The sequence below is a fragment of the Anarrhichthys ocellatus genome, unplaced genomic scaffold (genome assembly GCF_004355925.1).
Source record: "Anarrhichthys ocellatus isolate YVR2014 unplaced genomic scaffold, GSC_Weel_1.0 scaffold52, whole genome shotgun sequence".
Classification (NCBI taxonomy): domain Eukaryota; kingdom Metazoa; phylum Chordata; class Actinopteri; order Perciformes; family Anarhichadidae; genus Anarrhichthys; species Anarrhichthys ocellatus.
Genome location: NW_022280082.1, coordinates 55,144 through 67,643, shown reverse-complemented (window position 1 = coordinate 67,643; position 12,500 = coordinate 55,144). Strand labels below are relative to the sequence as shown.

The window sequence follows — 12,500 nt, the reverse complement described above, 5'->3', positions numbered from 1 at the left end:
TTCAAAGTGTCTTGGCCAACAGACAGAAGCATGGAGAGAAAGATGGAGGGAGTAAAGGCGACAAATGGACATCCTTTTAATCATATTAATACTGGCTACGCTGCACATATGCTGTTCAAGTCGACCAATAACGAAGACCTTCACTACATTCATCATTACAATAAAACTGAATTAATGAGCATCCGCCCATTCTGGTCGCCTAATATTTGACCTCAGATAAGGCAACTTTATTTTCAACATTAATGAAGGGCCGCGCAATGCAAAAGAATAGCTTTTACCATTGGAGATGTCATCATTGTCCTTCTTCATGTCCTTTGCAGTAACCTTAGGGGGAGGGAGAGAGAGAGAGAGAGAGAGAGAGCGAGAGAGTGAGAGGCATGAACAGTGAGTTGCTGCTAGAGTAACACTGCCAGAGATACGCCTCCGCCCTCCAGTGATTCCATGCCAGCTGTGGTGTAGCGCCATTCTTGCCGAACACCACAGGACACGAGACACGGTTTAATGTGACAAGGGCTGCTCCAGCAAAAAAAAAAACACCACCAGGGAATACCAGCTCTAATTTACTTTGAGACGAGTTATTATGTTGTTTAGCATGTTTCCTCTCTTAGAGGGGGATTACGCAAATGCTCGGATTTCATGCTCGTCTGCCCGACACAATAGAGAAATACAGCTAATGAGTCATTATCAAATCCTTCAAATACCACACACACTTCTGTGTGAGCAAGGCACGAGATGGTGTGATCAGGAGAAGGGCATCACCGCTGCTTTGATAACTAAGCTAGATTCAAGTGGTACACCTGTATCAGCTAGCTTCACTTTCCACCAGAGCCCTGGTGAATGTCCAACAGTTTACTTAGCTCTGAATAGGAATCATGTCTTTGTGTGGTGTTACTTCAAAGCAATACCAGCCAAGACTCTCTGGGTGATTCAGAGTGAGTGTGTGTGTGTTTGTGAGTCACCACTTATTTGAATAAGTACCCGGAGACCCAGACAGACGGAAAGAGGCATTTGGATTGGGAGGTACACTTGACCTCCTCTCTACCACTATAGCAACACTTCCACTGCAACAAAAAAAATGTGAATGTGTGTGTGAAGAGTGTTTTAGCTCTAAGGCGTGGTCATGTCTCATCCACCCACAGCATGCTATTTATTAGATTGCTTACCTGTGTACAGTAAGAGGACATTCAGACTGATACATCTTACACACAAAGCTCCCGGGATTTTAAGCTGCTACTTTTGGAGCAGCAGCCATTTTTTTTTTCTGTGATCACATCACAGTTATGGGTTGATGGGTAGACGAAAGCACATTTCTTTAATCCCACACTTCATGGGGCTTTATTTTCCACAGCCAGAGTTAAGTCTTTGCTCTCCAAGAAACTCTCTCCATATTTCACATTTATAAAGTGTACATGAAAAAAAATGTTAAATACAATCAAGTTAAATATCTCTTTGTTGCAATTTACAGTAAGTTGACAAGCAGAAGGATATTCACTGTTAAACCAGGATCGAATGATTTTACCCACACTAATGTTGAGTGAGTAGGCCATAGAGGGTATTAGCGACAGCATGTGACGTGACCTTGCTATATTTTAGGAGCTTGGCACAGAGGTTGATATCGTTGCTGACAGAAACAGAGGGAGGGGTCCAAACAGCAAAAAACAAACCTTCTCACTTGATGTACAGCCCCCTCAGCACGTGACCCACCACACGCTTGCGAAGAGCGGGAAACACACAGAGTAAAAATGTGGCACACATACTCAAACCAATCCACATGAGTGCACGGTCACATGCACATCAAACCCAAATGACACATCAAATTAGCATGTCCATACTGCCCTAGCCTAACCGCGCTATAACTGGTCACAGTTACACAAGAGGGCGATTAATATAAACTCTATTTTTTCTCTGTATTCTAGGAGTGAAGTGTAATAATGAACCCCCCAGGAGACGCAGACACTGATGGCTCACCATCTAATTGCACTGCTTTTTTCCATCAGCACAGTACACGACCTCTCCCTGTATGAAAACCCACGCACTCCGTTCACCACCACCACCAACACACAACAGAGGTTCCCTTTTCTCTTTTCTCTGTGTTTGCTGCTCTGCTTTCATCTCTCCCTGTCCAACTGTCACTTTCTCTCCATTTTTCAGTCCCCCTCCTTTCGTATTCTGTATAGTTGCCCCCCTTCTTTATTCCTCTCCATCATTGTTTCTACTCTCATCTCTGTGTCTGTCTGTCTCTCTCTCTCTCTGGTGCTGCCCGCCCTCATCTCCCTTCCCTCACTGGATCCGTCTTTAGTCGGCAAGTGCCCCTGGTCAGTGGTGGCCTGGCTGGGAGACAAGAGAAGTGACTTTGAGACTGGGGGATGGCAGCCTTGTTGTCACTGACACACAGGGCTACTCTGATGAGCCTTCAACTGCATACTTACAAGGCAGACAGTGGGGGGGGGGATGAAACTAGGAAATAACATACAGCTGTTAGTATCTTAGTTGTTGGACAACAGGCATTACGCTGGGCTTCACAGATCCTTATACCTCTTTCAATAAACACTGTGGGTATCTACAATTTATTGAGGTTTTAAGATGCTCCTTAAAATGTTAAACACACACACACTCTGAATATAGAAATCATCTCTGTGCCCCAGCAGACAGTAGTTCTATGTACCTCTATTTTGTCTACTCTGTATTCGGTCTCCTCTCTCTCGGCAATGGACACCAGAGGGGATCCGTAGGAGCGTTTCCTCTGGGCGCTCTGCATGGCCTCTCTGTTATGTAGACATATAGCACATGCACACATCATATCATACCGCATCTCATCTCACGGTGACACATTTAGAAGCAATACATCATATCATCTACAAATGAGTCATGCATGTCACATAATAGACATCAAATGACACCAGAACAACATAACACTGTAACACCGTAACGCTGCTTTGATATGTGACTTTTTTTCTTAGCTTAAGAATGCAAGCAAACATTTCTTTAGGTGAATATAGTGGGGAAAAAAACAATCTTGATAACATTGTAGGCTTCGACACCCATATAGTTTAAATTTTTCAACTGCTACCTGTATCTCATTACCCTGTTGCAGAGAGAATGGTAGAGTAAGAGGATGAGGAAAAGACTAATGAGATCATGATAACGTTCTTTTTTGATCCCCAGATGGAGTCTGTTTTCCTGCTTTGCTTTCTCTACAGTGAGGTGACAGTGAAGGTTAGCTAGTATAGAAAATACTTTAAACGACACAGTTAAGTGTACACACAACTCAGGTATCCGGTCGACGCTGCTCTTAGCAGGATAGGAGAGAAAAGGGCTGGCGACCTCAATGAACTTCTCTGGTTTTGACAAAGGAAGCTCTGCGAAAAGAGAAAAGGGAGAAAAAGAAAAAAAAGTCTCACACATCATGCCGGCACTGCTTTTTACTGCATTTTTTTGTTTCACCCACAGATCAGCTGATGCCAGATATGCCCAAGCCAGTAGCTATTTTCATTACAGAAATATTGTAGCTATCCTCCTTTTTTTTTCATTTCAGCATGCGGTACTGCATGCCCTCTGTGCAGCAGGTTCTGAAGCTCCTGCATTAGCACTCACTCTCCTTTCAAGTCATATTTATTCATGAAATGCACCTACACTCTATCACATAATTTGTGCTTTTCTATTTGTTTGATATCCTCCCCTGCATCCTACTCCTGGTTTACCCCTCGCTAGCAATTTTTCCAAACTTAATTTTTTCATTTCCTGCCGCCTCCTTTGTCTCTCACGCACTTTGTGGTTCATCGGTGACCACGATCTCCTTCCGCGGGCGGATGAGTTTCCATTGGGGTACAGGTGGAGGTTTGGGTGGTGCCTCCAGCTGGCATGCCCTGGTTCTTGTCAACAGAACAATGTGGCTGTGCAGCAAGGAGAGACCGTACTGACGAAGATACTCTGAGGAATTAGCCTGCGTACCCGCATATAGACAAAGAGACAGAAATAAACACACATGCAGTACTCACTCGTGAAAATACATGAATACAGTTTAAAACATTCTCCCATACTGAGAATTACTGTCACCTGTAACCAACTCGACAGATGAATCAAGTCAAAACTCTCAAAATGGGATTCTGACCGAGGATCAGAGACTGGAGGTGATGAAACACCTCCGACAAAAATAAATCCTGTCAAATAATTATCCTTAGCATGGATGTAAATAATAAAACAAGTGAAGCCTGTTGAGGAGAAGCATCCAAATAGAACACACCATGCCCCCAGGTCACAAGCACTGTTATGTTTCATCTCCACCACCCACTTTGGGGATCTAGATAACATTTTTCACATAACTGTGCTATATAATAGAGGTGATTAAGATAGTATATATTTTTAACAAGTACTGAAATAATTATATGTTTTCACATTGTAACGTGTGAAATTCACCATTTAAAATGACTCTATCTTTATATTTATTTGAATGCATATGGGTAAACACACAAATGAGCGAGAATGTCTCCATGAAGGTTAAACCTTAAAGATGCTTAACGCGAGATTGGGAGCATTTGAAGATCTGAATAGTCTACAGTAGGTGAAATCTCATTTTCATAGATGCTGATGCTTCTCGAATAAGCTAGTGTATGCATAGCCAGCGAGAGAGGGGGAATAGAGAAAAGACAAACCATTTGTCCAAACCCAAAGGAATTGTTATGTGGCTGTAGTGGGTAGTAGCTGGCACACACCACTACCTCGGGGGTACCTGAGGAATGCACACAAAGACATAAGTAAGTGTCGGTATATGCAAACTCACACAGTCAAACATGCACACACATGCAAAATGAGAGACAATGTCACTGAAATGATTGACTAACTGATTCAACTTATTGATATAATAAAAATGTGTTCCATCTACCAATGAAAAGTTAAAAGTAAAGCTGATACAGACAATAAAAAGCTACATTTCTAAATCAATGTAAAATGTAAGCCTGGAGATGTGACAGCACTATTGGCCTCCACAGGTATAAATAAGGCAACAAGAGAGAGTATCTAGGTTATCTATGGATGGCCCTTTCCCCCATGGTGCATCTCGGAGTATGGTATGAGGAGCACATGGGCCAGGAGACATGGAAAATCAATTTGAAGGACCATGATGAAGAGAGATTGAAGCGCTGCTACACTAATATAAAGGCTACACAATAAGAATTGAACAGAGAAGTGGTTCTCATGCTGCATAGTGATTTATGCATTTCAATCTATGTATTTCAATGGAACACTACAGAGGGCACCGAAAAAAGAAAAGAGAAAGAATGTTAAGGTTCTTTTTGTGTTTGCATGCTTGTATGTGAGCACCATGTAATGCATTTCCCTAAAGGATAACTGTTCTGTGAAGTAAAACAACTTTGTGCGTGCATGTCATTACATTATGTTAGTAATATCCAACACCTTTGTTATTGTAAACATGTGGAATTGTAGAAGAGACCGAGTCACAGATTACTGGCAGAGAGAACAGGTGGGTAAATATGAGAGCAAAAGAGAGGGAATTGAATTCATACTGCGGCCCACTCGCGTTAATGTGAAGGCGCAAGTATTTTTTTTTTTATTAATTGTACAAACTTTAAAAAGCCTTTACTGTATCTCTTATGACCTGAAACAACTCCAAGCCACACACTCTTTTCTGAGGACACGTTTCAATCCTGCCTTCATCACATAACCACATTCGACTTGGGAGGCTCTTCTGCCCTGCGGGAACACCAAATAATTCACCCTGCCACTGCTCCCTCTGCTGGCTTATTTATAGTCCACCATACACACATTAACCCTCCATCCGCTACATAATACATGGACTTGGGAAAACAGGAAGTGATGCTTGAAACATCAGGAAAGAGGCAGAGTAGCAATGGCAGGAAAATGTAGGTCATTTGCAGGATGGCATGATAGTGACCAACGGAGTAAATCAACAATCAATGCTGTGAATTCTAAAAGGTTTAAGCGTTATTACTGCAATAAAAGAATTGAATCATTGATACGCTTGAGTTTTTGCAGGACAATGAAATATTCATTGTCATGCACCATAGAAGTTGAATTATGGATGCAGAGGGAGGAAAATGGAGATTTACACACTGTGCACACATACTGTATACAAATATGTAGTACAGTACTGCACATATAGATTGATATCATTGACTAACTCAATTAAATGTCCAAGCAAAGTATGTTATGTATGTTTCCGGGTATGCATGTGTGCATATGTGTTTGCCTTTCTGTGTTTGTATGTCTTTGTGTCTGTTGACAATTCAGACCTTGACTTTTCTCTGGCTCTGGCAGCTGACTCTCGCTGTCATTACAGCTGGAACGTCTCCCTGCAGCTTGATCTGCAGTCTGAGACTTCGTCTCCGGCAAACTCTCATCTGGGTGTGCGAATATGGGAATGGTGTCTTGTAAGAAATCCCACGTTTTTCCCAGGTATACAGACCTGAGAGGAAGTTAAATAAACTAGGTTACAGGCTACAAGGGATGACATTAATATAAAATCTGAAAAGATGTTAGCGTATCCAACACAAAATTACAACTTTTGAGCACTAATGTTGAGCTCTCATGTCTATCATTGACTTCTCCTATTCCAGATGACATCTACTGTTTCTGCACTCTGTCTTAGCCCTGATAATATTGCAGTTTCTGTTCCCGTTACTGTGTATATCCCTCTATTTGCAATACAATGGGCTACGGTTGTTACTTCTCTCTCTACAAAAGTACATAATACTATCATCTCTCTACTTCAATACGTCCTTTGGAAAATAGTTTTTACTGAAGGCAAGCTAAGCTTATTTGTATCGCACATTGCAAACACAAAGGCTATACAGCTCCCAGACACAACAGGTTCCTGTTGTGTTATGTGTGTGTGTGTGTACAAGCACATAGGACTGCAAGCCGATGTGTCGCGAATCAATGTGAAACACAAACACTGCCATACTCAGTGCTTGTAGGTATTGATAGATTCCCAAGGTGACTAACAGCAGGTTACCTGCTGAGCAACAGAAGAAAACACTCCAAAATACTGCTGCCCCATTAAAGTTCTATCACTGACAAGCTGAGAATCTCCACTCCGCACTGCCTCTCCTCCCGCTTTATCATGAATTTCCTTGTTTCCATTTTAGACCCGAGTTGTTTCCCCCAAAGAGTGACTTTCCATATTATTGTAGACAAATACACTTCTCTCTGCCTCTTTGTTCCAGTATGCTTTATAAATTAGGAAAAATCCACAGCTAGTCACACTGTGTGAGTGCATTTTGGGCCACAGCCTTTATTGTGATAAAACTGACAATAGTCAGTTCAATTCTCACAAGCATTCTATTAACAAAAGGCACGAATATGGGGGACACTTACATACAACAATTATCACAAGAGTGGAGTAGACCAATGAGGACCTTACTTTATCGGACAGATTTCTGGGATCCAGCCAGTGAGGGTGTGGATAAAGGTGAACTCGCCCATCTCTCCGTAGACCTCAGATACTACACTGAGAAACACACAAGGAGCGGTTTAAAATAAGAAAAAGACAACTGTGCAAGAAACCCAGCAGTCCCAGCAGACACCTGGGCAAAGTTTGGTACCAGCTGAGTATGAAGCCTTTTCACTATGACTCGTAAATAATTCATAAGAAGAAAAGCTCCTTTGTTTCCTGTCTTGGATGAAACATTTATGTCTCAAACTTCTGTGGGCACAGCCACCTTTACGCACGCTATGTTGCCCCGTCGCAGACACACACAGTGCCCGTCTGTCACCAAATTCAGGACAGCTCCATGGCAGAGATTAGGCCAGGTGAAGGTTTAGCTTAGTCAGCAAAATGCACTCTGTGGGCATTCTTGTGCATGAGTGTAAGCTTGAAAAGGTCCGGTTTACTTTATTAGGTTCAACATGCACGTACGGTACGTGTCAGCCAGGAAATTAACATCCTCAACCCTGATTTCTCCTGAAAATTCTCCTTCTGTAATTTTAGACCCACATTTAAAAAGGTGCTTGATGCGAGATTTGGAGCATTTTGATTGCTTCGCAACAGCTCTTAACATGGCGATGCCTGAGCCAGCAGCTAAAGGTGCAAACAGCACTAACGGTACTTAGTATGCAGAGTTAGTATACAGAGTAAGTACGCATAGTGTGTGAGTTATTTCTACAGTGGTCGTATTAGAGTGACACATTCTTGGAATAAGCTTGAGTCTGTTCTTCAGCCGTCTTACTTTTAAGACTATTATTACGGTTTCCCAACTCCTTATGGCAGCACTGAGATATGTATGTACGTTATGGTTGGAATGTACAGTCACTCACTTTGTGTTGGCCACTTTAACGAGAGCCTTGGCTAACAACATTGGCCACAGCTCCGACTGACAGGTGGAGGCAGGAAGAAGAAGCTTGTTTTCCTCATCAAATGGCATCGAATCATCTACTGTTATCTTCCTCCAACAACCCTAAAAGCAAGGGAGGAAGACACAGAGTGAACATAGAGTTTAACAATCAATGCACCTCAAGTAGTAGTTCTACGAAATGTAACATCGTTTTATGTCCTACGACATAAAATGTGCTAGTAAATAGGCCACTCGTGAATTTTGAAGCTTTTGTGTGTCTTAAAAAGAGTGGTTGCTAACAGGTGGCTAAATGAGACTACTAAACATCATCCCACCGAACACTAGTCCTCCTTCAGCTTTGTGGTGTTTCTTTTTAGCCTAAACTTAGCTTTTTACTTCTGGCAATTGTAATTGTATTGAGTCTCAGAATCCTCAAAAATTCAGTTCAGCTTCAAAAGAGGCATCACCTCAGAGCATAGCATACTATCCTGAAACTGATGAAAAACTGTGTTTTGCTACATGCATTGATTAATATTTTAGCTGCTATACATTCCCTCTTGCAACTCTGAGCCTCTCACTCCAGAATGGAGCATTGCCTTCAGGCAGAGTAGTGAAGTGGCACTGGCATCGACTGATCAGCCATCAGCTGATTCATCCATGCTCACTATCATCGTCTCATGGATGCATCGACACGTCGGCCGTCAGCTGACTAGTAGCATCCAATCACAATCATAGGAGTGAACTAGGTAGCCTTCCTAACCTTACGATTCAAACTTTTATTTTGCTGAAACCTTCGTGCAGCTCCCTCCAACACCTCAAACCCCTCCAAAAGTGCTAAGATTTAGGTATTGTTCTCTCTACTAGGATCCAATTCACGCACGCTAACAGGTTTGACTGAATGTATACTTTAGTGTGTTATGCCATGTGTTCTCCCACTGCTCAGATTCCTTCTTTATAACCATTTGCATGTCAGAGGAAGCTTGTCTAAACTCCCAAATCCTTTACCAAACAGTCAGCAGATGGTGGTGGGAGATACAACTACATTTAAAAAGGTAATAAGAGGAGCTGAAGCATAAAATCTCGGATATGTGATGTTCCCATTGCAACACCTCTCCTAGCATTAGCTACCTTATGCTTGCATATCCTGTTTGGTGTCAGAGCTTGTTACATGCTGTCTGCGGAGTGGTCTGTCTACTGGCCATCTGGGGCAGTTTCACACTGCTTGTAAGAAAAAGCAGCACAAGCAGGTGATAATCTGACTGACTGTTCACAGCTGTGCCTCTCCTTATCTATCAGAGCAGTGTGCACTAGCAGGACTAGATGCAGTGTGGGGGCGAGCACACTTTATTTCTTTCTTGCTTGTTCTTCCACTGTTTTGTCGAGCCATCGCCTCGACGAGGAGCTCGATGTGTTCGCAGATGGGGTAAACTACAGTGTGAAAAGAGGAAGCAAAGCAGGAAAGGAGAGACAGAGTTGTGTAGGACGGTGGAAAACAAGGTGAGAAAATGAGAATGGAATGGACATTCACAGCGGCGTGAAGGAGAAAAAAGAAAGTCGGTGTGGAACGATACGGAATCGAATGAGCAGGGTAGAAAAGGAGTATCCTATGAGCAAAAACAGGCGAGGAAATGGAAGGGGCGGTTGGGGGCTGGGTGCTTCATGCAATCTCAACAACCATCTGGTAGCGTGCTATGGTTGGCACGGGGACCGCTGCCTACAACCGTGTCATGCTTGTTTGTCAAGGCACGAGTCACAGTGTTACAGAACACAATCATTTTTAGCTCTGTCTTTTTTCACTCTCTCGCTGACCCAAATCGTAGAACTGGAAGAAGTTCCCTGTCTGAGATGACACATTGATGTGGTATCTCCCGTACATGGAGATCTGTGGAAAGCAACACACACACACTGCAACTCACAGGCCAGCAACTTCAACCTGTATCACAATGCAATGATGAGCTTTATTTAAACAGGAGAAAAAAATCCTTACACTCGCACGTAATCAATATGATTGACACTGCAGTGCACAAAGCCCTCCAGGGGTTGTGCCTGCTCTCATGGTCTTACTAGGCATAGATACCCAACTTGAGCCTTGCTCTCTGAGTAGAACGATATCGTTCTATTCATCAGAGAATATATGAAGCCCGGACACTTTTGGCACAGTAGTGAGACTGATTGATTTGAGCCCTGAGTGGATAAGAGTTTCTCATCCCTTCCCCCCACCAACCCTCAGTCCATCCCCACCCACCTTGCATCTGCGGCATCCTCTGTGGTCTGATCTTACAATGCAATTTCATGTCATCCATTTCCTAAAATGCGCCTCTAAAAATGTCTGACTACCAAAGAGGCGTTGTGAAGCAGTGACTTCATCTTCAGGGATGTCAACATGTTGGATCCACATGTGTGGATGGGGGTTTGTGTGCATGTGTGTGTGTCAGGCTCACCATCCAATAGAGTCTGACCACGTATTTCCCATAGTTGTTATAGAGAGGCACATGACCTTTCACCACATTACACAGCGAGTAGATGTGCTCCCAAGGTCTCCAACAATCTTCTGTAAATATGCCGTTATGCAGCGTCTGAACAATACAGATCTCACTAATGAGCCACCTCATCAGCTGGATCGAAGATGGAGGAGAGAAGGGAGACAAAAGTAATCATTAGTTTAACAACCACCAACCAATCTTTAAATCTATTGGCTGAATCTAATCAATTATCTGATTAGAAGGGCATTGCATTACCCCCCCCCCCCCCCGTCTATTTCATTTCTGTCACTCAAACATCACTCCGTCTGACATCTGAATTACACTATCCAGGTGCTGTTCGATACAGGTTACCAAAAAGTCAGCGCGATCTCACATAGAAAAGTAGAAAACAACAGTTGACACTAACCTCACTGCAAATAAGATGATCATTGGGGGAGATTAGGTCAAAGGTGATCTGATTTTCAACAACGGTAGGGACCTAAAATAAAGCACATCATTGTTTTCATTAAAAGGCACAGACTGAAACATTCCACCTCCGACAAACTGACGTGAATATGTAACCTGCTTAGTACTTAGCTGCTCATCCCAGGTCCTAAACTGGTCTCACCTTGTAATGATACTCCCAAGAATGTGTCTGGGATGCATATTTCACTAACAAGTTAATAGACTCTACTACTTTACTAATTAAGAATAAATGAATGTGTCAGATGATGGTGAGAGAGCTCAGCTGCGGGTCAAGGTATGTTGTGTTTTTTCTCCCATCATCACAGCAGATCTAAGTGAGAGCAGAGCTTTAAATTATTTCCGTCAATAACACTGGCTTTGTAAATACAGACGGGTAAAGACTGATGAAGAGAGTGTGTCACAGTACAGCTGACACGTTGCCTGCATCTGCACGGCTGATTGCTTCTGCGATTAGCTTGTGTTCCTCTTTTATGAAATGAATGCAATGCTTTTGACATCTTGAAGGAAAAGGCAGCTTGTGACCTGGCAAGGACCGATTCAAAATGCAGGAAGCTTCCAGTAATTGCTCAATACTGCACTAAGAGGAGGGGGGGCAGAAAACTGTAGTGATGCAATTAAAACTTCATTGGAGGCAACTGGAGAGCAGATTTGCTTAACTACATTCCACACTGTGTCAAAGACACACAACATCTAATGGCTGCAGACAAATGACCACAAAATCCTACAGGAAGACAATATTGTCATAAAACGGATTATTTTTTTCTGACCAACAATCCAAAAATCCACATAAATCCAATTACTGTGATATGGGAGGGAGAAAATAGCAGCTCTTAAGAAATTAAACAAACAAATGTATATTTTTAATGATAAATTAGATAGAAAGTATAATCAATTTGTCATATAATTTCACATGAAATGATGTAATCACTGATATGTGCTTACCTGTATGACACATACACTGGCTACTGTGTATTACTGTTATGTGCATAGTGTGGTACACATCACAGTCCAAGTATAAAGCACTTTTATCATTATAAAGTGACATTGGATGTAGACAGAGACTACCCCAGCAACCATATCATTAACATAGAAGCATGACGGTTACCTTGTTTACAATAAACTCCGTAGGACGCTTCCAGGAGTGCACTTTTAAAGATGGAGGCAGTAAAAGTTTCCCCTCAGGATTTTCAAAAAACGGCTGCAGACAAAAGCAAATAATATGTGATGTCCTATACACTGTAAA

The 12,500-nt window shown here is 42.4% G+C and overlaps 1 protein-coding gene across 5 annotated transcripts in view; it reads right to left on the bottom strand.

Annotated features, from left to right (window-relative positions):
* The window catches only part of adgb (androglobin), a 36,244-nt gene that overhangs the window by 21,551 nt on the left and 2,193 nt on the right, over positions 1–12,500 (bottom strand). For 4 of the 5 annotated variants that reach the window (XM_031870221.1, XM_031870224.1, XM_031870222.1 and 1 more), the window contains 11 exons: positions 12,363–12,455; positions 11,199–11,270; positions 10,751–10,924; positions 8,293–8,432; positions 7,400–7,486; positions 6,270–6,442; positions 4,653–4,729; positions 3,769–3,943; positions 3,266–3,359; positions 2,666–2,765; positions 279–324 (listed from right to left, as the gene is read on the bottom strand). In XM_031870221.1, the coding sequence (XP_031726081.1) occupies positions 279–324; positions 2,666–2,765; positions 3,266–3,359; positions 3,769–3,943; positions 4,653–4,729; positions 6,270–6,442; positions 7,400–7,486; positions 8,293–8,432; positions 10,751–10,924; positions 11,199–11,270; positions 12,363–12,455 (1,231 nt within the window). Of the gene's footprint in view, positions 1–278; positions 325–2,665; positions 2,766–3,265; positions 3,360–3,768; positions 3,944–4,652; positions 4,730–6,269; positions 6,443–7,399; positions 7,487–8,292; positions 8,433–10,750; positions 10,925–11,198; positions 12,456–12,500 lie in introns of all 5 variants that reach the window. The other variant, XM_031870226.1, reaches the window with a different exon arrangement.